The sequence below is a fragment of the Vipera ursinii genome (assembly GCF_947247035.1).
Source record: "Vipera ursinii genome assembly, chromosome: 1".
Lineage (NCBI taxonomy): Eukaryota > Metazoa > Chordata > Lepidosauria > Squamata > Viperidae > Vipera > Vipera ursinii.
In genome coordinates, this window is record NC_139512.1 from 110,666,493 (window position 1) to 110,693,231 (window position 26,739).

The 26,739-nt window shown below is 36.5% G+C and overlaps 1 protein-coding gene across 3 annotated transcripts in view; it reads left to right on the top strand.

The window, feature by feature from the left end:
* Window positions 1–26,739, top strand: part of LRP5 (LDL receptor related protein 5) — a 121,438-nt gene that overhangs the window by 43,466 nt on the left and 51,233 nt on the right. For 2 of the 3 annotated variants that reach the window (XM_083348957.1, XM_083348959.1), the window contains 5 exons: window positions 3,715–3,912; window positions 5,631–5,827; window positions 8,187–8,318; window positions 20,464–20,860; window positions 21,879–22,050. In XM_083348957.1, the coding sequence (XP_083205083.1) occupies window positions 3,715–3,912; window positions 5,631–5,827; window positions 8,187–8,318; window positions 20,464–20,860; window positions 21,879–22,050 (1,096 nt within the window). The remainder of the gene's footprint in view (window positions 1–3,714; window positions 3,913–5,630; window positions 5,828–8,186; window positions 8,319–20,463; window positions 20,861–21,878; window positions 22,051–26,739) is intronic. The other variant, XM_083348958.1, reaches the window with a different exon arrangement.

Here is a 26,739-nt window from a genome sequence, read left to right on the forward strand (position 1 = left end):
TTGCTTCTTTTCTGGGGTGGGGGGAACTTCTTTGGTCATCCTTCTTCGATACAACAATAGCCCTGGGCAGTTTTATTTAAAATTATATACTCCTGATAACGTTAGGACTTTTGGAATGTTTTTTTTCCTTTTGTTCAATTGTGTCTGATTCTCAGAGACTGCTTGGATAAAACTCTGCAGTTTTCTTGGCAAGGTTTTTCAGAAGTGGTTCGCACAAGGAAATTGTTAATACTGTATTTCAGTACTGTAATTATAAAGCTGAACATGGCATACATAATTAAAACATAGTTAAATATGGGGTAATAGGGAATGATTGGACCTATGCTTAGAGACATTGGAGTTGAGGAAACCTGTAGCTTGTATGGCCATATATTCCACTCAAAAAGTTGCCTCTTAGTCTGGATTCTTAATATTGTACAGTACATTTAATCAACCACAATCAGTGAATTAGCCACACATTCCAGTTTGAACACCATGTTGGTTGGATTTGCGCAGTAAACTAAGTCTGAACGAAATTAAACCACACAATGACCTGATACATTATCTGACAAAGCTCTTGAATTATGGCAAGGAGATATACTAATCCTGCTCTTCTTTTGTCAGCTTAATCTAAAGTACATCAACTACGAAAGTAAACAATCTAAGTTCTTCTAATACATACAATTTCCATTGGTATGTATGTAAGTATTTAGATATTTAGGAGCAATTGTTATAATTGAAATCAGTGTAAGAAATGTGCTGAAGACCCTCTTTGAAAGATGGCAAATTACCGTAATACAGCTTTTTTTATCTCTAGTAAAAAATCTGCTCCTGATCTTTTAAAATCTTATTTTTGTTTCAAAGTCCAAATTTCTTTGTTTCTTAATTTAGTTTATGGCAAAAGACACCCCTCTCTTTTTTCATTTGTATAAAAGAAGTAGGATTAGGCAAATCATATTAAGCAAATTCACGTTAGGAATTTACGTATAAATCTTTAAAACATTATTATGATACTTTTCAAGTAACTATTCATAGCATAATAACCACAAATTATGCTGAATTGGCAGAGTAGTAAAATATAAACCCATTAGAGCAATAACATTCTTCCCTGATATTGAGAAATTTATATATAGTTACAAGTACATATATTAAAGCTACTCTAACAATAAAAAAAACCAAGTCTGTCCAATTCTTTTAAAACCATGTAGATAACTAAAATATATGAAATGGGATATTAGAAAAGTCAGGACATTATTGCTGAATATATATTTTGAAGAATTGATTACAAATTTCAGGTTTCACAATTCCTTCTTAATTTTATTAAGTTTTGGCAATGAAACATTTTAGCAGTATTTAAAGTGGCGTATATAACTGCATTGTTTAAATTCAGGGAACTCTCTTTAGTTCAGAAATACACTTCTGTACTTGATAGCATTGGCTTTGAAAGAAAGGTGAAAAAAATCCCTGAAGAAGTAATAAAATAATATGGGAAGAGGAAATGGAAGTTGAAGACAGGGAGTTAGATTGGAATCTTTATGGCATAAAATTCTCTTTAAATCCACTTTGGAGAATTAATGATAACCAAATGTGTAGATTTTAAGACCCAGCATTAACATTGCACGATGCGGTGGCTCAGTGGGTTAGGACGCTGAGCTTGTCGATCAGAAGGTCGGCAGTTTGGCAGGTTGAATCCCGAGTGCCGCGTAGCAGAGTGAGCGCCTGTTACTCGTCCCAGCTTCTGCCAACCTAGCAGTTCGAAAGCACGTAAAAATGCAAGTAGAAAAATAGGGACCACTACGGTGGGATGGTATGACCACGGAGATGTCCTCGGACAAGCGCTGGCTCTTCGGCTTTGAAACGGAGATGAGCAGTGGCCCCTAGAGTCGGAAACGACTAGCACGCATGTGCGGGGGAACCTTTACCTTTACCTTTATATGAATCAAAATCTTCCTACAAATTTTGTTTAGTTCCTCATTCTGGCCAAATATTTTTGAAGTTGCTCAACTATCTTTGGGAATCAACTATATTTTACATTTGTTTTCTGTATTTCTTAACACAACAATTTAATTATTTTTTCTTTCACTTCATGGATTTATTATTGCAAAACATTAGAAAATTAAAACATTTTTGTTTGGGTCAAATAGATTTAGAATTTTGGGAAATAGTATTGGCTAAAAAACCAACAAAACAGATCCCTGACAAATCTCTCTGTTAAAAATTGTTTTATTCAAGTTTTGTATCCGTTTTTATCAACAAAAACAGTTCCTAGTAGATTATATTTGTTCGTGAGAGAATATATCTATATCTTTATCTATATCCATATACCTTTCTGACCAAAATATTAGCTATGGATGTTTAAAATCTTTATACCTGTCCTTTCTATCTCTCGTTCTATGCTTTTTTCATAATTGTGTTATGTATCTTATTTTTATATTCTCACGAAGTTTTGTTACTGTTCAGCTTTGCATTTACAACCCCCCCCCCGCCACCAAGAGTGCAAGTAGGTAGCTGCCTGAAGGAAAAAAATGTGACATGAACTTAAGAAATGAAAAGACCTATGCAAATTATTGACTCCTTCAGCAGTTCTAGTTTAAGTGTCTTCTGTGCATGCACAGATAAGCTGAAAAGGCCTTTCTGAATGATGACTGAATTCTGGAAGAACATTCATGGGGCTGCTGCAGTCGAAGCTACTTTGTGAATGATTTACACAGCTCTAATAAATAATACGTAGTACTATTGGTCATACTGTATATCCTAATGGGTCATTATAGTTATTCATTATTTCTCTATTCTTTGACACCAAGAAACAATTTAATTAACGTTCAGTTGATTTTCTGATTAATAGCCAGAAATTTATGGTCAATAGGAATACAATAACAGCAGTTTTCTCATATGTTTTAGTTGCCAGTCATTCCTGACCTTCTGAGAGTACTCAGTTAACCTTTAAACCTTGAATGCCTTAAATAGTTTATCTTAAAAGAGCATGTCCTTCCATTTCTATTTCTCCAAATTAGCAAGGCCAACTTCTGAAGCACTTCTCAAATTATCCCTGCCAATGAAATGAAGTACATGACTACAAAGACAGGGTGGTGTTAGCATCCCATTTGAGAATGACGTTGACTTTAAGGCATGGTTAACTGGTTTTATAGTCCTTTCAGATGTTTATGTTACTTCATTTCTCCTTTAGCTGTATGTGTTACAGTGTTTTCAGCCATCTATTTATTTATTACTGTTGTTATCATTGTTGTGCTTCATTTTATTTATCTCTTTACTGTTGCAAAAGCCTGAGTAAGTCATTAATTCAAAAGCTGATAAATTGCTTCTAGTCAGATGCAATAGTTGAATCATTCTTTTTTTAAATGGCACTTTTTATTTTAATTTGCTGAAAACAATTAATGTAGCTAAAAAGTTGTACAAGGTATGTATAGCTGTAAAGATTTTGATGACAGATCATAATAGAGCCCAAGGGGCTCTGCCAGTTGAAATAAAGAGTCCTTGTTCAGCAAGTAAATGAAAAGACTTGTATTAATTGAACTGCATAGGAAACAACAGACTTTATATTTTTAGAGATAGTTAACTAAGGTGGGAATTTTTTTAAAAAAAAGTCACACACAAAGTTATGTTCTGCTTTTAAAGAAATGTTTGATATCTGTTGAATCAGATGCATAAACTTGATTGCAGGAAAGTTTCTATTCTGTTATTGTAATTGTATTTGGATTTTTTTTTTATTTCCAGATACATGTATTGGACAGATTGGGGTGAAACACCTAGAATAGAGCGTGCTGGAATGGACAGCAGTTTTCGGAAAATAATCGTGGATTCTGACATTTATTGGCCCAATGGACTCACAATAGATCTCAATGAACAAAAGCTTTATTGGGCTGATGCAAAGCTGAGCTTCATTCACAGAGCAAATCTGGATGGCTCCTTCAGGTAGGGGTGGTTTGTGCATGCAGATGTGTATGCATGTAACCCTCTGCAAATACCTTTAATATTGCTTAGGTGTTTTCTTTTTTAAACTTATCTGGTGCTAATGTATTCTCTGGCAGCTATGACAACAAAGGTTATCAACCTTGCATCACCAATTGCCCTTGAATATTTTGATAAGTGTCTGGCAGATCATTATCTGTTCCTTTTTCATTCTACATATTTCCATCTCTCCTTTACTGAGGCTTGCTGCTAGTTTCCATTTCCCCTGGTGCCTCCCTCTTCACCCCCCCATGGTGATAGCTCACCATCCCTGTACATGGTGTCGTTGAACTATCTGTGCTGTTCAAAAGCAGCTATGAATGAAGTATGTATGTCAACTGTTGTGACCTCCCATACATAGAGAAAATAGAGACACGCAAATGCAAACTTTGCATAGCTGTGTGTAAAGAAGCAGAGAGAAAGTACTTACTTCTACCTCCTTGTTGTTTTTTCCAAGGTGTTTGGAAAAAAATCAATCTGCAGAATTATATTAGAGTCTCTTGAACTTCTATAATTTGTTTTGTTGGGATCCTTAATATCACTGTCAAATCAAAAAAGACATTTTCTGTGATCAAGTGGTAGTATAAAAATAACAAGATAAATCTGGATTGTATATTATGTAGAGTCTGTGTAAAATTCATGTGCTACTACTGAAATTTTGCATTAATTTTGTGTATCTTTAATCCAAACAGAGGGAGACAATATACTCTGTAAACAAAAACAAAAAACAAAAACAAAAAAATCCTAAATGTTGCTCAATGCTATTTCAGCATTGTTTGATCTTTTAAAGAAGGGAAGGGATTCTTTTTCTTATAAAGAAATGTACTTGTAGCACAAAAATCCAATTAGCATGTTTGGTCAAAATGATTTATGAACTCATTTTACTTCTCATAAATGTTGTCTTTGAAAAATTACAGCCCAGATTCAGGAAATCCAAATAAGTCATATTGGAACATACATATATCCTGCCATGACAAAGCTGTTCTAGCAATAACTAAGTTAATTTCAGAATTTTAATCAGTGTTCCTAATGTGCATTATTGCCATTTAAGATAAAATATTCCAGCTGTCTCATTTTTTTTCTTCTCTTCTTCACTCATGACTCGTGGTTGAACATTGTGCAATGCATATTTGTGTTTTGTGCACAACATAATTCTGTGGCTTTTTGTATCTTATTATAGATGTTTAAAATTATTATGGAGTGGTAATGGAAAATATGAATATGATATTTTTATGCCCGAATAACCTTTAGTTATTACTGCTAAATAAATTAAATTTCAAAGAAATTATGTACATTACAAATATTGCCACTGTGAACTGACTTGATAGCAGTATAAAGTGTTTTGTACTGTGAATGGTAGATTAAAATTGTTGGAACAGACTCCTGTGTGATGAACCTCCACTTTGAAAAATCAGAACAAAATAGTAATTTAAATAATTTTTCATAGCAAAGATATTTCATGGTAATTGTGGCTCCAGTTTGCAGCCCCAGTATTTTTTTTAAATGATTCAGGAGAAAGCATTTTGGTCAGGTTTGAATAAGGCTCACTCCACTTACTGAACTGCTGCTGTTTGTGGAAGTCACTGTTATTTTATTTTGACTTAAGTTTGATGCCTTTCCATATTAATTTGTGAAGTAGTTTTGTATTCACTTTGGAACATATTCTTTCTTCTACAAACTAGGCAAAAAGTCGTGGAAGGTAGTCTCACTCATCCATTTGCCCTGACGTTGGCTGGGGACACTCTGTATTGGACGGATTGGCAGACACGTTCCATTCATGCCTGCAACAAGAAAGCTGGAGAGAACAAGAGAGAAATAATAAATTCTCTGTATTCACCAATGGACATCCAGGTTTTGAGTCCTGAACGACAGCCATATTGTATGTTTGCTGTTTGTTTCTTTTTCTCTCACATTAGGGATAGGTGGGATTTTTAATCTAACACCCATGACTTCAGAGAAGAAAATACAAATTAATTATTTATGCAATGTAGGACGCTGTACTGCTATAATTATTAATAAGCATCTGGTGTGCTCTGCTGTTATTTGATTGTGGTAGGAAGTTTAGTCTTAAATGCCGTGACTTTAAGTTCTTAACTTGATTGCTGTTTAATAAAGTTTGTTACCACCATATTTACATAAGATGTTGATTGCAGAGCAGAATCTCAAATTGTTTCAAAGGAAAGAAAATGTCAGTGGCACTCAGGGTCTTATCCTATAGATTGTTCACCTTGTAGTTAACTTCTCTAAGCTCTGATTTGCTTTGCCTGATGAGAGAATTGGCTGATCAAGACAGAATTTCTCTGATTGTCAGTGATGTGGCTGTTGCTGTAATGTTAAAGAAGCTCAAGCAGCTAGAACATAATAACCAAATAAAAGGAGACTTGGAATTCAAATTCTGTGGAGTCCATAAGTGACTCTCATTAAATATAATAGCTAATTCCCACTTGGATGCCACGGATCTCTGAACAATGTATCAGACTGAATAGTTGAACACTTTCCAAGACTTAAATGAGATCATTATTAACTGGTTGTGCATATCGTTCATAGCGTAATGCAAATTCTATTACAAAGCAGGCCATAGTAATGCAAATTCTTTGCTGAGATGCCTTTTTGCTTATTAAAACATTTAGAAATGTTAAAATTCAGAATATCAGGCACACAAACATATGTTAAATACTTTAAATCAGTGATTTTAAGGACATTTTTCAATAGTATCTTGTTAATAGCATGTATTTTGTAATGCCGTTGCAAAAATGTTCATGATAATTTGCAGTAAGAAAAATAACTTTCTTGTGTGAGTGACTTGGAGGGAGAAGCGGCAGAGGAGAAAATACCTCATTACTTCTCATGGATGAAGCTTTTAACCAACAGGAAAAATTTGTGGGGAAAAATTGAAAAACAGATAGTATGCTCTGACTGAATTCTTTAGCCACAGGATTTCCAAAGAAACTCTGCCTTTCGCATACTAAATATTAAAAACATAACATGATGTAACATGAGACAAAACATAGATTTATCCTAAAGTCAAGTACTATCCCGTTTAAGAGAGCATTGAGCCCTAGGTCTACTATTGAAAACCTCGGAGAAAGTTTGGCCTTGCTCTGAAGAGCTGTGGCTATACTAAGAAAAAGGATAGGTGGATGGTAACCAGTCATGGAGTAAAGAGAGGAATTTAAGAGCTGCTTTAGCTGAGAAACAGGTGCAATGCTTCAGTAGAAGTCATTGGCCATGTGCACTGATAGAGTTTGTCCTTGCGTTCCAGATGAGACTATGTGATGCTCTGGGAATTCCTAACATTTCTCTCAGCTGAGAGCACGTCCCACCCCTGGGTCACAATATTTCTGGACAGTAGTAAGGAAAGCCTGGTATACTGGGAAGTACTATCTGCTAGAAATAGTTCAGATAATGCTGTCTCTTGACTCGACTGGATTTGGATGCCATAGCTCCCAAGTGTTTGTACCATATTAACTGACTGTGGATCATATACAGGGCTTCAGTCTTAACAGTGGTGCTTTTGAATGGTTACACCACCCCCACTTTAAATTGTCACGCTTTCCTTTTGATGCCATAATCAAAGCAGATTACATATTTGGACAGGGAAGAACAAAACACACAAAAACCCCAGACCTTAAATTTTTAGGTTTGATTGTGGGACAGACGTGATTTTGTATGCCTTCCAAAGTCCACTAGCTATAATAAATTTAAATAATAAATAAAAGTATTTAGGCTATGCGTGGCCATCATAATTGGCTGGGACACAGCTGAATGTAGAAAATACTGGGAAGTTGGTACTATTGTTGCGGAGTGAGATATACAGAAAAGTAGGAACTCTTGATGAAACAAATAACAATTGTTCAGGTTCAACTTGCACTGTAACTATAACAACAATCCAAATGAAGACAAACACGCAGCATCCAGTTTTCCTTTAACATTTTTGTATACTTCCCAAAGTGTTAAACCCTATTGAACCCCCAACTGCATTGGAGCAGTTTGAGATACTGTAGTGTGAAAAGGTAGTTTTTTTCAGGACAGTTTTACGTTTATTGATACTTCTCTAAAGTCTTATCGAGCAACTATAAATGCCTGTCTTGTAGTTAATTATTTTTAGTGCCTGACTGAATTTATGAGGAAATATAAAGTGTGATTGTCCCCTTCGGGGATCTAGGTTTCCTTTTCTGTGTTACCAGAAAATAAAAAAAAATGTGCCTGCTTTTCTTTTTTTTCTCTTATTTTTCAAGTTCACACACCGTGTGAGGAAAGTAATGGTGGTTGTTCACATTTGTGCCTGTTGTCCCCAAAGGAGCCCTTTTATAGTTGCACCTGTCCTACTGGAGTCCAACTGCAAGAAGATGGAAAAACCTGCAAAGCAGGTAAGGAAGTCTTTATCTTACCACCACTTGGTTTAACAACCCTATTGGGACCTACAATTCAGTCATTAACTGCCTTATGATCTTACTTCAGCTTTCAGCTTTGTTTCACAAACCCAGAAAAATGGTAAAGGTGAGAATTGATCACAGAATTATTTTTACATTTCAAAAGTACAAGCCTGAGTTACCCTGAGGTAAGATGGGCGGCCAGTAAATTTTATAGATAAATAAAATAAATAAACATTGCTAAATGAGGACCACTTGTGGTGAGTTTTCTCTGCTTTTTTCTTCTCTTCTCCTGGACACCCCCAACCAGTCTCCTCCCTACTTCTTTTTTCATTGTTGTTGTTGTTGTTGTTGTTGTTAGTTGCGAAGTCGTGTCCGACCCATCGCGACCTTATGGACAATGTTCCTCCAGGCCTTCCTGTCCTCTTCCTGTCCTTTTCATAGGTTGTCTATTTATTAAAAGTTCATTTTCTTCAGAGGTAACTCAAGACTGTAGAAGATGCCCCTATATCAATTAATTCAGATTTAGTTTAAAGGACAAAGCCCATACTAATGAATACATAAACATGCAGAGGAAGAGAGAACTTGTATCTTCTGGGAAGGTATTTGTAGTGGCTGCTTCTGTAATGTGACAGTGGATGGGTAACCACTTGAGATATGCATTTTAAAATATTAATTTATGACTCTGGGCCTTTTTATTGCATATTTTATGGGAGAAATTGTACAAGTGAATGCTCCACAAAAAGATGTCTCAGACTTGGTTCTGAACAAGTTTACTGGGCACTGTGCATCATGTGACTGTATTTGAAAATGTTTGGGGGAAGGAGAATTAGCAGCATACGCTTTAATGGCTCTGGCTCCCTTCTTGACCAGGGATGCATGCGAAACTGAGCTTATGTTCTTCTGTGCATTTATTCTCTCTCTACATTCTTTCATGCAATTACATGCATGTGACGTGCAAAGAGTTTGCCCATAATAGAAAGTTATTACAATATAGTTAAGATTTACCAAGATATGTGAAACTGCTCCCAGACGGTAATGGTTTTTTTCGTTCGCAACAACCACAATTTGAAACCATGATCATTTGGCTTTATACAATAGCACTCAGACCTATATACCACTTCACACTGCTTTACATTCCTCTCTAAGCGGTTTACAGAGTTAGCATATTGCCCCCAACAATTTCAGTCCTCATTTTACTGACCTCAGAAGGATGGAAGACTGAGTCAACCTTGAGCCGTTCAGGATTGAACTCCTGTCAGTGGGCAGAGTCAACCTGCAATACTTCATTCTAACCACTGCACTACCACGGCTCCCTTATAAATCTTCATTTGTTATAATCATGTCATTTCTGAACCAAGGTACATATCATGGTACAACCATGACTTTGGGAAGTCACCATACAAATCATGATTATTTTGCTCCAAATTTCCAAAACTGATTCTGGTATACATAACAAATTATGGCTAAAGTACATCCTGGGATAATATTATGAATTACCTCTGCCAAAAATAGTCTGAGGTAGAAGCTGTATCTTCATCATATCTGGACTGCAGTATCTGTCTGTCTGTCTCTATCTCTCTATCTATATATCTCTATATATCTCTGTGTGCATGTCTCTGTGTGTGTATTGTCTGGACTACAATTCTGAAGGAAGACCTTTGTATTAGATGATATATTTTTTTTAAAAATAAAATCCATTTCAAATATGTTGTTTTGTTTTCTGAAAAGAGATGGAAAATGGTGACAGAAAACATAACATTACTAAAATAAAAGATGTGCCTTTATTGAAGTCCATTTTGATTGTATAAAATAAGTTTTAAGTAAATTGTTAGTAATATTTTCCTTGTTTAACATTATTATGCTGTGGAATCCAGCCATGAAACATTTAATAACAATGAATCATATAGATCAGTGGTTGCCAACCTTTTCTATACCCCGCACCCCTAAAACACTTCTGATATATTCTCGCACAACGTACAAAAGTTCGAAATAATGGCAATGAACTATGCATATACACTATAATTTTGAAAACCCAAGTTTTCACATCCCCTGGAAAATTGTCTCGCACCCCTGGTTGGGAAGCCCTGGTATAGATGCACTTAGTCTAGAGATCTTTGGGCAACAAATAATGTGGCCATTGCCAACCACATCTATTCCTTTCCTTTCCTTTCCTTTCTTTTCCTTTCCTTTCCTTTCCTTTCCTTTCCTTTCCTTTCCTTTCCTTTCCTTTCCTTTCCTTTCCTTTCCTTTCCTTTCCTTTCCTTTCCTTTCCTTCCCTTCCCTTCCCTTCCCTTCCCTTCCCTTCCCTTCCCCTTCCTTCCTTCCTTCCTTCCTTCCTTCCTTCCTTCCTTCCTTCCTTCCTTCCTTTCTTTCTTTCTTTCTTTCTTTCTTTCTTTTCTTTCTTTCTTTCTTTCCCTCTTCCCACCTCCACCTCCGTGTGTATGTGAACAATGCTGGAAATTGAATTTGTATCTGGAAGAAAGCAAGGCCAGTTTTCATTATTCTGTCTGCTGCAATTGTGTTATTGATGTGCTTCTTAAGGTATTGAAAGAACAGGGAGTTTTTTTCCCTCCCCTTTAAAAAAAGCCCCTCTTTTCACAGCTTTAGAAACCCTTGATGAATGCTCAAAACAAGCCTTTCAGAAGACTCATATTGACCTTGTGTTTCTGGCAATGGGAAATGGCCCCAGTGGGCATTTAGTACTTTGGCTAAGGGTACAGAAATGAGTGACTGTTTATGTGGTATTTGCACCTTTCTATTGTTGAGCTAGACATTCTTTCAGCTCTTTTTATCAAAAGGGTAGAAAGTGGGATGGGAACAGGAAGTCTGGTTTTGCATAAGAATTTGTAGCTTTTGGGTTCACTTTTATGGATTATTTCTTTCCCAAGCTCTGCACCTTTTGTGGGTTCTCTGCCTTATGCCAACATCCATGTGCTTTGACTCCCCACCTTATTAATTAACTCACTGGTGGCCAAGGACTCTTAATATATTACTCAGGAGGAATTTAACTTGCATTCATATATTCACTTTTTTGAGATTTCCTCCAGAATTGTGTTCTTCAGATTAATACTTTGCATACAATAGAGAATATCTGAATTGCTCCTTAAATAATTTTGGGTTCATCAGACCATGATGGGCCTTTTTAAAAAAAATCAAATGCAGAGCTACCAACCAAGAGGTTTGATTGTGAGAGGATTGTTTTCTCCTTAGACGCATTTCTCCTGATTTTAAAGTCTCCCTCGAAGTTTTTTCATTGGATTACAGTGAATTAAATGCAGTATATTTTATTATGCCTGCAGTATAGAATAGAATCTATGTGATATTTTCTCCTGTTAAATTGAGATACTGCTCTTCTTCCACTTTTTTACTTCACTAATATGAATGTGTAACATATTATAAATTTATAAATTCCAATTACATAATAGCATATAATTTTTGAGAACATAGTTTCTTTAGTGATAATATGGCAAAAGCTATATATTAGCCATCTGTTAATTGTAAAATACAATATATGTAGTTATGAGGTGTAATCTTAAATATAACTTTTCCTAAAGGAAAAGCAGTAACCATTTTAACTGAGAGTGACATTGTGAATTAAGCAGACTGTCCAGATGATTTATGTTTTCTACCCCAAAATGTAATAGAAATAAAAAAGTGCATTAAGTGGTAAGGGACTCATACAGACATAAATATTCATTCCATATAAATAATCAGGTTGAATTTGCTTGTGTATAAATGAATATTGAGTAGTTGGCTTATAAAATGCCTGTTTGTTTTTTCAACTAGATGTAACTGTTTAACATAGAAAATAGTTTTAAAATCCTATTTAAAACTTCTACAAAAAATTAAATATCCCTCAATTATTATAAGGTTTTTATCTTTAGTAACAACCATCTAGAATATTGTCTATTATAAATAAGCACATGAAACTTTTCTGCAAGAGTTTCATATGAAGAGTTTCATATTTGGATTTCTCAAAGTGTGGAATATTGGCATTTTTTAAATGGCAATATTCCTTGACATTCAATTTTTCTGATCAACACTTTATAGTGGCATATATAATACAGTTGATTCTAGTGAAATAAAACTTTCTCCAGTGATCTTCTTTCTATAATTCCTACCTTTTTTCTATGCAGAGCTGTGGATCAACAATTGGTGTAATATCAAGTGATTTGTAAATGTTAAACATAACTATGTCAAGAACTCATTGTTTTGCATGGTTGGTCAAAATAACTAGCATTTTAATTTTTTCCCTTGTTCTCATAATCTTCAAAAATATTTTTCTTCCGCTATTAATGGTAGGAAATTGTTCAGACAAATCGGGCTCATGTATTTATGGCTTTAAAAATGATTTGGTGTTAATATCCCTCTGGGTATGATTCAGTATTGAAGAGATGAATAGATGATAGCTTTACACTCATTGCTTTCTAAAGGTAGCAGTGGTATTTGCTAGTTTTAGACTTTGCTAAACCTATTCCCCTTCCCAAGGCTCTACCAGTAAAATGATGGCTGTAAGAAGTTAGTCCTCATTGTTGGGAGAGGGGAGGGGAAGAGAAGAAGAGAAAGAAATTTATTATTAATATTTCTATACCGCCCTTCTCCCGGAGGACTCAGGGCGGTGTACAGGGCAAGAATAAAACACAGAAATTTACAAAAACTAAAAGATAATTAAATGCATGCCCGATTAAAATACAATTGATACATAGTAAAAAACCCCAATAAAAATAATAAAAACCCCACCAATCCCCCTCAGGCCAGGCCGGCTTGCTTGAACAAGTATGTTTTCAGATTCAAATATTGTAGATATTTGAAAACAAGTATGTTTTCAAATATCTACAATAGACCATTGTCACAGTCTGATTAGTAGACGAACTAATGAGAAAGGAATAATGCTGCATTTTCTGCATTAGCAAAAACAAAATGCTGTCTACATTTGTTTAGGTTGGATGAATAAACCGGAGCATTTGTTAGTATATTATAGGTGCCTTGTCACTTGTCAAACTCAGAGAGAGCCAAAGGGAAAATGACAAACAGCTCTTGTGGAGCTGGCCTGCTTTGCTGCTGCCAGTTTTGATTGGAGATAATTTTGCCAATAGACTGCAGCTGCCATTTCCAGAGCAGAAAGATGGTTTTTTAAATCACAAGGGTACAAAGCAACAATCTTGGAAGGCAGTATACTAGCATAGTAATTTAAACCTCGCAGATGAAAGGTAATCCTATCTTGGTTATAAACCTCGACACAGAGGGATATGCACACAGTACCACTCTCTCTCACCATCTCTAGTCTGCTTTCCGCCTGTTTTTTCATTAAGTCCAAAATCAGAATATAGCATTCAGGGACTGAAGATAAATAGACCAACACTTATGCAGTGCGGCCAGTTTTCCTTTCAAATCCAATTATCATTAACAGGTGTTTCTAAATGCTAATTAAAAGGCATACCCTTCTATGGATATTAGTTTTGCCAAAAGATATATAAAGCTTTGGGGAATGGAAAAAAGAAAATAAGGCAAATTAATAATATTAGTTAAAGTAAAGAAAGGATTGTAATATTAAAAACTATTGTACTATTAAGGGAAATTCGGTTCTTTACTTTCCCCTTTTAAAAGTAATGAAATTATGTAATTTTATTGCTTGTTAAATGAGTCATATTTATTTCTTCTCCCTCCCCTCTTTTTTTGGACAAATATCTGCTGGCTAATGTAGACAGACTTTTTTTAAGCCAGTAAGAATATATGTGCTGCCTTAAATAGTGCTTTGGATTCCATTGCTGGCCAAGGAAGGAATTTTCCAGGACCAAGTAAGATTGGCTGATGAGCCTCAACTTTGGGAGATTTATTATTTTTTCTTTTTGAATGCCATCTGAGAAATGGCTGCTTGCAGAATATGGCCTCTTTAAGACCTGTGGACTATAACCCCCAGAATCTGGGAATTGCTAGCTCAGGAATTCTGGGTGTTGAAGTCCACAGGTTGTAAAGGGGCCATAGTTGCCCACACCTGTGTCAGAGTACAAACCTCCCCCCAAATGTCTGTGAATAGGGCAGCCTCCAGATGTTTGATGGCATTACAAATCCCAGAGTTCCCACTCAGCTAGAAATATCCTATGCTGTAAAGAATTCAGAGCTTAAAAATGAGGAAACCATATATCACATAAAAGTTTTGGGATGTAATAACAGGTCTGGTTGGAATAGGATGAACCCACTAATGCCCACTCTGGTAATTAAGGAAGGCTATAGTATTACCATACTATTGTTTGATATGTATGGTGTAAAATACATAGCCAGTAGTGAATTTTGACATTCTTATAGTAAGCACAAAAAGCATGTCATTACAGGAACATTTTCCTGCATGTTTTGGATTTAGTACTCTCCCCCCTTTTGCAGGGGGGCATGAAAAACTTTGCAATTCTATGAGAATCCTGGTGGACAGTCACTTAAATATGAGCCAGCAGTGTGTGGAAGCAGCCAAAAAAGCCAATGTAATACTAGGTTGCATTAACAGAGGGATAGAATCAAGATCATGTAAAGTGTTAATACTACTTTACAAAGCCTTGGTAAGGCCACACTTGGAATACTGCATCCAGTTTTGGTCACCACGATGTAAAAAAGATGTTGAGACTCTGGAAAGAGTGAAGAGAAGAGCAACAAAGATGATTAGGAGGCTGGATGCTAAAACACATGAAGAAAGGTTGCAGGATTTGGGTATGTGTAGTGAACAGAAGGAGACTAGACATACCCAAATTCTGCAACCATTCTTCATATGTTTTAGCATCCTGCCCCCTAATCATCTTTGTTGCTCTTCTCTATACTTTTTCCAGAGTCTGAACATCTATTTATATTGTGGTGACCAAAACTGAATGCAATATTTCTCACTGTTGGGAAATTTCACCTTAGTTCTAGGTTGCTTCTCTCCTTGATTGGTTTCTATCACTACTGTACAGGTGACATGATAGCAGTGTTTCAATATTTGAGGGGCTGCCACAAAGAAGAGGTTGGTCAACCTATTTTCTAAAGCACCAGAAGAGAAGACAAGAAAAATGGATGGAAATTAATCAAGGTGAAAAGCAACCTAGAACTAAGCTGAAATTTCCTAACAATGAAAACAGTTAATCAGTGGAATGGTTTGAATTCAGAACTTGTGGCTGCTTCATCACTGGAGGCTTTTAAGAAGAGACTGGGCAGCTGTTTGTATGAAATGGTATAGGGTCTCCTGCTTTATCAGGGGGTTGGACTAGAAGACCTCCAGTCCTTTCCAACTCTGTTATTCTGTTATTTATTCATTTCACATATCTCCTTTCTACTACTATTTTCTTGGGTAAGTTTGTGTTCAATGAAAACTGATTAATTCAACAGTGTGCAGAAAGATTTTTTTTAAAGTGTGCTTAAATAGGACACCAGAGCCGAGCAGTTTATTAATAATGTGGTTTGTTTGGTTTGACTTAATGATGGGAATCAACTGTCCCTAGATTATAGACCATAAAGTCTACAGGGACGAATATCCAGGAGTTGAGATTATTAGCTAATACTGTGTGAATCTAGTTAATTGTTGTACATTCAGCAAGCCATAGTTTAGCAAGTCACAGCTTAGTATGGTGGGTGAATTAAGTGACTTAAGATTGTGCCCCACATCCTATTCAAATGAAACAGAATGTATGAATAGCAGCTATGCCAGAGTTTAATCACTTGCGAATGGTGTAACAGTACTTGCTGGCTCTTAACAAGGCAAGGTCATCATTTGAATGCCAATGGGCATAAATATAGAATCCTGGAGCTAAAAGAAGAAGAAAACTTACCTGAAGAGTTGACATGCTGCTTGCTTTTTTATTTAAATACATTTTTGAAAACTGAGCAGTCCCCTGATGTTGGATATGTATTCATTTGAGCCATTCTGCTACCCATAGTTAAATAAAGCACCATCTGTCTGGTCCACTGAAAATTGCAAACAGGTATCCATACATTCTTGGATTCAGTGCTTGTAGTTGAAAAATATTTTTTCTTCAAATTAGACTTTTGACTTTTGTAGAGAGGGAGGGGGGGGGAAAGAAGGAACGATACCCATTCCTCAAAACTTGCATCATAAAACCAGTCTTGTTTTATGGCAAAACAATTTTTCAGTACTTCATTAGCTGCTCAGGACAGTTGTGTTTCTCCTTGTGAGGTCTTGATGTCTCTCTGTCATAGCAACAGTGATGCTGTTGTTGGTTTGGTTGAGCCACCTGGACTTTACAAAGTTATGAGATTATACTCAATTTTAGAGAGCTTAGGTGGCCATGACACAGCCGGGGGATATTTTAGGCAGTGCAGACAGCCCAGGGTCTGTAAAAGGAACTTGGCAGCCGCTATCTGGTATGTGGGCTATAAATTCCACATTCCTCCATTGCATTTTAGAGAGTATTGAACACATTTCTTCACTAGCAATTAGGCCGGATTCTTACCCATGTTTTCTTAATTCAAAACCCACTCCTGGGGCTTCAATTTGTTGATGGTTGGAGCAAGTTCATCAGGTCCATTTGATCCTTTTTAAATCTGTTCCCTCTCCTGCCAGTCCTCACTTCCTTGCTCTTCAGCAACCCATAGCCTGATGTTTTAATAATTAAAAGTAAAACAGTTACCTGGGCAACTTTCCTATACTAGATTTATATTTGTTGTTATGAAGGGGGAAAGTCATTTCTTTATATATTTCTTTTCTTTTTCTTTGCTATATTATTTTTTCCCTTCTGTTTCTCCCTTTATTGTGCTTTCTATTATTCTTTTATTTTTTTAGTTTGCATTAGTTCTTTCTTATAATTATAGTGTTTAGTAAAATTACTGTTAAAATGTTTCAATCTTGTTGCACTCTTTCCTCCAGACAATCTGGCAGGTAATCCCAGGAAAAGACATGCCTTCAAAATGATGCAGACAAGTACCATGTTGGTAATCCTGTTTACAATCTTGAATCCTTCAAACTATCAATGGGAAACTGAAATGCAACATGCAACTATCCTTAATAAACTATTAATTATAAGACTGTTTCATTTGAAGAGCTTATGAAACTATTGCAGAAGAAAGTGGCTTGCTAAAAAATTACATAGTGCAGCATAAAGCAGGACATTGGATTCAGACCAAGATTGGTTCTTCATTTCTTTTATGGATATGGACTTATGGGCTGAGGTTTGATCTATCCATACAAAACAATGATATAATTTGAAGAGAGTTAACTGCACCAGTCCATATCTGTAGATAGATAAATTGCATCTTTAATACTCATCTTGCTAAGTAGAAAAATGACTGAACAGGGTGCAGGAGAGCTTAAATTAGGCAGGAAGAGAGAGAGAGAGAGAGAGAGAGAGAGAGAGAGAGAGGCAGAGGCAGTTCTTGTTTGCAGTTCATATCTCCTTCAGAAACATTCAGATGTGGAATCTGTCCATGTGCTCTGAAGTGTATTGTCTGTCATAATAAGGACAGCCATAACCCAACAGAGCAGCTTTCGGGCAACCAGTTAAGAGGCATCAGGGTAGAAGAAAGAGCAGCTAAGGTCACAGTTGTTGATTAAATATTAACCTGATATTAACTACAGGAATACTTGACTAAATACGTTGCACCTTTAAGAATTAATTCAAGCCAGTCCTTTCCCATGGTCTAGACCAGTGGTCCTCAACTTTTACTTCACCATGGACCCCCTTTAAATATCTTTTGTGGCCATGGACCATGGCCGCAGACCCCAAAACTTAACTCAAGATTTAAATCATAACATTTCGTCAAACCTTTATGGATCGCCTGTGATGATACCATGGCCCCCAGTGGTCCATTTGACCACAGGTTGAGAATCACTGGTCTAGACTAATACTGTATAAATTACTTAACAAAGCATAACAAAATAACACTAATGCAAGAAAAGCAAATATGTCAAGAAACAGGTTTATGCATACAAAGAATAGTGAAAGAAAAGGACAGGATGTCCTGAAGTGTTGTTTGGAAAAAAGGGAACTGACCAAGATGTACGTGATGCTTTCCTTGTGCATTTAAAGAAGACGTTCTCTGGAACCTACCTGGAAGGAGTGCATGGAATGGGGACAAGTAAAACCAGACCTGAACGGTTTAAAGATGTCAGAACCAGGCCAAGCTTTTGAGAGGGCACAATATTCTGACACTTTGAAGAGCAGGTTCTGAAAGTGCTTTATGAAGGTGTTTTTCTCACATAGCAGTAATATTCTCCCTCAGGTTCATAAAAATCCTTTCACTCTGAATATTTGTGCCCAGTACTAGCAAAAAAAAGGGTAAACATTTTAAAACTATTTCTTGAAACATTTTCCCCATGCATCTTTTTATTTATTTTAATAAGAGTGGGATCTGTAGCTATTATATGCTGTAACTTAATAGGCAAGAGGTTGCACCATTTAATAGCTACAGATCCCACTCTCACTGTTTAAAATTGTATTGTTTATTTTGTCTTGATAGTAGAATATCAGTACAATTCAGATGTCATTAAACGTATGAGTCCTCAAATATTCTAGGTTGTCAAAAATTTAAAAAAAGGTGGGATGGAAAGGAAATTCACATACATAGCTAATTATCCTGAACAATCAACTACAAGTAATGGTCTAGACTGAAATTGGGCTTTGATTCTCGTTTTAGCAATAGTCTGCAACTTTGTTCAACATTTTTAAGCATACTTTTGTCTAATAGCTATTTCCTATCCTCTGACAGCTTGGCCATGGTCAGTAGTTCATTAAAGATGTCATCTTGACACATGATATTAAAAAAATACATTTTAAAGAGAATATTAGGATTACAGTGGCTATTATGAATGCTTTTATATAGATCTACAATGAACTAATATACACAGTTCCGTTCACACTCATAAGAATTGTTAGCCTACAATGTTGGGTTGACAATATATTAACCATGATGTTATGTCTTTAAGATGTTAATTGGCCAATGGGTGTGTAAGTGTTCTCATGGCCATAAGAGGGAGCTAGTAACGTAGCTTCTTTCTCTCTCTGAATTCACTGCTCTCTACTATTACTGTTTTTGCTCTGTTACCTGAACTGTGTATTGACCTCTGGACCGGTAAGAAGACTTTGTATTTTGGATTGCTACTTGGACTGTTTTATTTTTGACTGTGCATTTTTGTTTTTACACCACCTTCAAGTAAACTACTTTTTGCTTTTACAACTCAGTGTATTCTTGTGTGACTTTTACTACTCTCAGTACCCTTCCTTGTCTGTGCAACTCCTTGGTAGCACAAGGAGACCTCTGCACAACAAATTCCTTAACAAGAATATTAGAAGTTTATGTCTTATGGCTACTGTTTGGGATTTAGTTAGAAGAAGAAATATAATACAAGAAACAGGCACTGAAGGCATTAGAGGTTTGCATCATGCTTAGAGAACACAGCCTTTAGAACAATGCATGTAGTATTTTTTTAAAAAAATTGATGACTCAGAGTATTCTTTTGCTGCTTGACGTTAGGTGGATGGCAAAATGTGAATTAATGGCTTTTCATCTTCATAGCTCATAACCTCAATAGAGGCATATCTATCATATTTTAATTCCTCAGAAGCAAGGACAGAAAAAGGGTATTTGAATTCATACCCTGGATGACTACACCAGAAGTATCTGTTGCATCTAAAACAGATTGGCACCTCAAGCAGCTGTGTTTGCACACCTCTGTCTTCCAGTTCATCTTTTCCATTATCCTTTCTTGCTTTTTGGACATATAAATATGAGTGCTGCATTTACCTGGTGCATTTTCCATAATTGGTTATGGATTGCAATAGGTGATTGGGGTCGCTATGACTGTCATGATGATATCTCAGGTGGAAAAAAGTCCCAGGGAGCATCATTTTGAAGACACTTTAAGCAGTGTCTTCATATAGGAGTTTACTTAGGAAATGTATATTTCTAGTTGTATCAGTAGAACCAGAAAAATGTATATTTCTAGTTGTATCAGTAGAACCAGAAATTACTGCTGTCCTAAAACATTATTGCTATTGGAGAAAAATTTGTGATCTTCCTTCACAATCAGATTGCCTTTTTCTATGCAATCCATACATTTCATAATGTAAAGCTAATCAGAAAACTAGAACTAGCAACAATTTAACTTCATGGCAGAAAGAAAGAACTATTGATTGGTAGATTACTGACTATCCCTTTTTCCTAGGTGCTGAGGAAGTCCTCTTGCTCGCTAGAAGAACGGATCTACGAAGAATTTCCCTGGACATGCCGGACTTCACAGATGTTATTCTGCAAATAGACAACATTAGGCATGCTATTGCAATTGACTATGACCCTGTTGAGGGTTACATATATTGGACAGATGATGATGTCAGAGCTATTCGCCGGGCATTTCTTGATGGATCTGGAGCCCAGACTCTAGTAACAACAGAGATAAATCATCCTGATGGCATTGCAGTAGATTGGGTGGGTAGGAATTTGTATTGGACTGATACTGGTACAGATCGGATTGAAGTTACACGTTTGAATGGGACGTCAAGAAAGATCCTTATTTCAGAAAACTTAGATGAACCTAGAGCAATAGTGCTCAATCCTGTAATGGGGTAAGTCTTGCGAGTGTTCAGTTTTAAAAAAACTATGTTGGTTGCTCTGCCTTTGCATTTCTGTGCTATGGAACCTGTCACAGTTAGTCTTTGTAGAGGCGTGGTTAGAATGCAGTATAATTGCAGGCTAATTCTGCCGACTGCCAGAAGTTCGATTCTCACCGGCTCACGGTTGACTCAGCCTTCCATCCTTTCGAGGTGGGTAAAATGAGGACCCAGATAGTTGGGACCAATATGCTGACTCTGTAAACTGCCTGGAGAGGGCTGTAAAGCACTGTGAAGTGGTATATGCGTCTTAAGTGCTGTTGCTATTGCTCAACATAACAACCACAATTGGGACTGGAATTTACATTTAAATTGTTGCAGTCATAAGTCAGACCAAATTTTACAGCATTTTTTTTACAATGGTTGTTAAGCAAATCACTGTGGTTATTAAACAAATCATATGATCATTAAGCAAATCCAGCAACCCTAATGAGCATTCTCTCCCCCCCCCCCCCCGGTTAAAAATGATCACACCACTCAGAACAGTTGCCAAGAACCCAAATTGTGATCATGTGACTGTAGGGGTGGTGTGACCATTGAAAGTGCGAGTGAAGGTAATAAATCACTTTTTCCAAGACTGTTGTGATAAGTCGAGAACCACTTGTACTTTAAAAATATTACCTGTTTCGCCATACCATGTCCCAGTGGCAGTGTAACAGAATATGTTTTCCCAACTGCATATTTTTTATTAGTATTTAGTAAATTTGGAATACACAACCATCAGTCTATTTATTCTAGGTCCATGATTTTTAAGTAAAAAATTTGCCTTCCTCATTTAAATTATTTTTCCGTATGATATTATTATCCCTTTATATATCTCGCAAGCTCTGAAATCTTTGAATGAATCTTTCTCTTTAGTGCCAGTTCATGGAAAAGATTCTTACTGAAAGGCACGCTTTAAAAATGCAATAATATATTTGATAAAATACTTGCATGTAAAAACAACACTGCTGTTTTTCTCCTTCCGCAAAAGGTATATGTATTGGACAGACTGGGGTGAAAATCCAAAGATTGAGTCTGCTTATCTGGATGGGTCTGAGAGGAAAGTGCTGGTGAATACCTCTCTAGGATGGCCTAATGGTTTGGCATTGGATCTTGAAGAAAATAAACTTTATTGGGGAGATGCAAAGACTGACAAAATTGAGGTAAGTGAGAATTTTCCAGATAACCGCGGTAAGAATACATTCTGTTCCAGAGAAAACACCTTGATTTGTTTTCCTACTTTTTGAAAACATTGCATTACCAGAGATAGTTTCTGAAAAGGATGGGGGCTGGGGGAAAGCCCCCAACCCAACAGTAGAATTTTTATGTCGCTTTAAAATGATATGTCCTGTCCTGACTTAGCTGAGAACGAGGGGTGCCTTTTGTCCAGGCGAATACAGAACTGCACCGTCAGAGGCCAAGAAGCAGAGAAATATTAGAACTAGGCTATTAAATTAAGTCAATTTATTGAAAGTTAGGTCTGGAATTCATTATCAAATGACAAACATGGGGAAAACTATTGAAAACAAATAATTTTCTCCTTCAGAATTCTCAGAAGAGAATTATATTGCAGCTTAATTCTGTCTGGGTAATTTATGCATCCTGCTGGAAGTATTTTGTGTTAAGTTCAAGGCTTACTGACTTTATACAATAAAAGTAATAAAATCCAGCAAATATATGATGTAAGTCTTCAGGTTGGGAGTATTAATCTTGAGCATGAGATACTGAAAAGGATATTCTTTGTGCAGTTACCCCAATGTGTTTTCTAAGGTAGTAGACTTTTTTTAAATGCGCCAGAAATGTTAGGATATGTTGACAGAATAAAACTCAGAATTCAAAGTGACCAGGCACAATTTGTGGTGGGGATGCTGAAGTTGGCCATTTGCTCTGTGCTCTGACATGGCATGGGTCCGGAATACCTCGGGGACCACCTGCTGCCGGCGTCAACCCCCCTCCGCCCTGTGCGTTCCCACAGAGAGGGCCTCCTCAGGGTGCCTCCAGTCAGAGAATGCCGGCTGGTGGCCCCCAGGGGGAGGGCCTTCTCTGTGGGCGCCCCGGCCTTATGGAATGAACTGCCGGTGGAGCTCCGGATGGCACCGGATCTCCGCTCCTTCCGGCGCGGGTTAAAGACCCACCTGTTTGAACAAGCTGGCCTGGCCTGAGGGGGAGTTAATTTGGGTTTTTAAATATTTGTATATTTTACTGTTTTATCTTGGGCATTAATTTAATTCTATTTTAACTTTTGTAGTTTTGTACTTTTATTATCTGCCCTGTTCACCGCCCTGAGTCCCTAGGGAGAAGGGCGGTATAAAAATTTAATAAAAACTAAAAAAAAACTAAAAAAAAGACTTACCAACTATACTTCTTAAGCACTGTATTATTTCCTTGGCAAAAAAATGTTGAAGAATGTCTGGTATAATAGGTTGCCCAATGATGTACTTCAATTAATTGCATGTTGCATTTTTTAGCTGTCCGTTGTTTCAGAAAACCAACGTTTTTGGTCCCTTGAGAGGGAAAAACCTACCCAGCCCTGCTCCCAAGCAGGAAAATACTGCTAGATACATAGGACTGCGTTCCTTAATTATGTGTGTAAAACCTCACATGGCAAAAACAGCAGTTATTCATTCTTGGCAGAAACGTTCCCATCTGCAGCATTCAGCTGTAGATACAAAGGCCTCAGTCACTTCACAAGCCGTTTATATCCTAAAGAAACCATTTGGCAAGCCTTGTCAAACGTTGCGTGACAACAGCCTTTGGGGCTTTCACTGCAAATTTGGCACCCTGTGGTAACATTGTTCCCAGCTCTTAAAAAGTTTTTTTCTAACTTGGTTTGGCAGCATGTTTGAAAGGTGGGAGAGAGGAGAGAGAGCAAAAAATTGTAACAGATTTTAGAGAGATAGATGGGGAAAGAATCTTGGATTCAAGAGGTGCAGCTGATTAAAAGTGAATGGCAAAAGTAAATTGAAAGAAAATTTAGGATTCTGTCAGAAAACAGTACATTCCAGGAACAAATTAATGTGGGTTACAAGGTTCCAGCTGAAGGAGTAGCAAAGAACCACTGACATCTGCCTGCAAAATTGCCTAATTCTCTTTCAAAACCAGTTTTGTGGGTTGTCTTGTCAACATTTGCTTAATGACTGTGTATAATTGCATAATTAAAAAATGTTGACCTATTTGTCTATTTTTAGAAGTGTTTTCCTAACTTAGACTGCTGTAAACCAACATAGTTAAAAGATAAAATGTAACCTATAGAACCACCACTTCTTCCCCCCACAGAAGCTTTGTGATTATTTTCTTCAGAATAAATTCAGAATTTGCACCAGACATTCTCTAAAGTATTGTGCAGTACTAAACAGTGTCTGTGAGGCATAATGCAGGTCATTAGTTCAGGCCCTTCACCTCTATCTGCAAACCCAACAAAACTCATTGATCCTTCTGACAACCTGGTTCTTCCTAATTTTTCTCCCTATAGTTATTTGATGGATATTGTAGAAACAAAGCCTTGCTGTATGTCAGAACAGGCTTTCTAATTAATGACTTTTATAGGGAAGTATTTTTATTCCAGGTAATTTCTGCATACTTTAAATATGATATTTAAAATAGCACATTTAATCTCCAGCTCAGGCTTGGAGAATTTCTTTCAATCTTGTAAAAGATAGAAGGATTTTCTAGCATGGTTACTTTTACATATGTAAATATACAAATCAGTCCAGAATTCTAGAATACATGTTTATATTTATTTCTCAAAATTTAATTGTATTCTTTTGTGTCTTAATTTTGTTTTACATTTTGGAAAAAAAAACCTGATCAAAATCTTACTTAAAACTTGATTGAGTTGCAGGGCAAATCTACTGTCCCATCTCTTGTCTTTAGTTCCCAAACTTAATTTCTTTGAGGCTGCAACAGTACTAGCAAGGAAAGTGATTGTGTGAGTGGCTTCCCTTGTTTGGTATTCTAAATGCATATTATATGGTATGTTTAATTTATAAATAATCTGCTCTTTCCTTACACAAGTAAACTAACTCAGTAAAAAGAATTACTGAAAAAGTAGCTGTTTTATACTTAAAATTAATGATGTATTCTTTATCCTGCATCAAAATAAACTTTTTATTTTAAAAAATGGGGCAGAGAGGAAGAGACAGTTGGGAGCCTTGAATAGGGTAACTGACCTTTGACCCATCAGGAGGCTATGTCAGAAGTAAAGCAGTTGCCTTCCCACAGTCAAAGGACAAATGCACGTTGATCATCCTGAATAATACTGAGTAGCCTGACTTTCAGGGAACCAATTAAAGGACTGCTGTGGCTTGCAGCAATATAGTTTCCACACAAGTTTGAAATTCTTCTGATTTTCTTCTTCTGATTGAAATAGAATGTTGGCATTTTGTCATTTCCTACACATTTGGACCATATTACATGGAAAACATTACCATAAAAATATTAACCTTCCACTTAATGTGACTGAAGCTCTGGTAATGCGTACATATATTTCGCCAAAATCTTTTCCTGAGTGATTTCTTATGCTGAATCTTTTGATCTTTCAACATGCTTTGGATCGAGCAGACTGGGGGGGGGGGAAGACCAGTGGCAAGGAACTGGAGAAGGACAGAAAGGAAAACTCACCCTGTGCCCATGGAAGTAAAAAAATATATGCTTTTTGTGCATTAAGATGGGGACGGGTGCAATCGGAACACATCTTACTTGTTTTGTTATCTTGAAAAGTAAGCTTATTAAATTGTTAAAATGTAAGGAATTACACAGAGACCACTGCACGGAGACAATTAAAATGAATTCAAATCTTACAATCCAGAGTTTTGAAAAAAGTTATCAAAACCTCTAACTATAATCTGGCAATGCCCCCGAAGACTACAAGGATATAAATATTGTTCTAATCCAGAAAAAAGGGAAAGGAGATCTGGGAAATATTGAGTATCTTGGGCAGGGGTTTGTTTTGTTTTTTTTTTTGGAAGATTATTGAACAATGTATTTGTGATCAGTTGGTGTTAGAATGTCACAGTTACAGGAGCCAGCACGGATTTTATTATGAGTAAATTATGTTAGATTAACCTTGCCTGTTTTTTAAAAAAACAAAATTACCAGCTTAATAGTTCAGGGGAATGCTGCAGACATTTGATAAAGTCATCATACGTAGATTAATAAAATGGTAAAATATGAGCTGGATTATACAACATAAAACAGTACTTTTGAATGTCTCAGTATTAGTCTGGAAAATAGTGCTAAGTGGACTACCGCAGTGGGTTCTGTCTTAGCCCTTGCTGTTCAAATTTTTTATTAATGACCTGGATGGAATGATTGGGGGAAGTAATTCTCAGATTTGTGAATAAGGCAAAACTAGGAGGAGTGGCTAATTCTTTAGAAGAGAGAGAGAGAATTTGAAAAAAAAATATCCCTTCGATAGCTCAGCTGGTAGAGCGGAGGACTGTAGAGTTGCTTGAACTGAAATCCTTAGGTCGCTGGTTCAATTCCGGCTCGAAGGAGGCTTTTTATTTTCTCCTTTGTCATCATTTCTAAAGTTGCCATTCATCCTTTGAGAGAAACAAATTATGACCTTGCTTTAAGAGCCAGTTTGGTCTAGTGTTTAAGGCACCAGGCTAGAAAGAGGGAGATTGTGAGTTCTAGTCTTGCCTTAGCCATGAAAGCCAGCAGGCACAAATGTAAAATCCTACATCTTTTTTTAAGGCTCAGTATAGTATAGAGCAGGGATAGGCAACCTTGGCTCTTTTATAACTCATGGACTTGGCTCATGAATTCTGGGAGTTGAAGTCCATGAGTCATAAAAGAGCCAAGATTGCCTACCCCTGGTATAGAGAGACTTCACTTGGCAGTAGTACAGG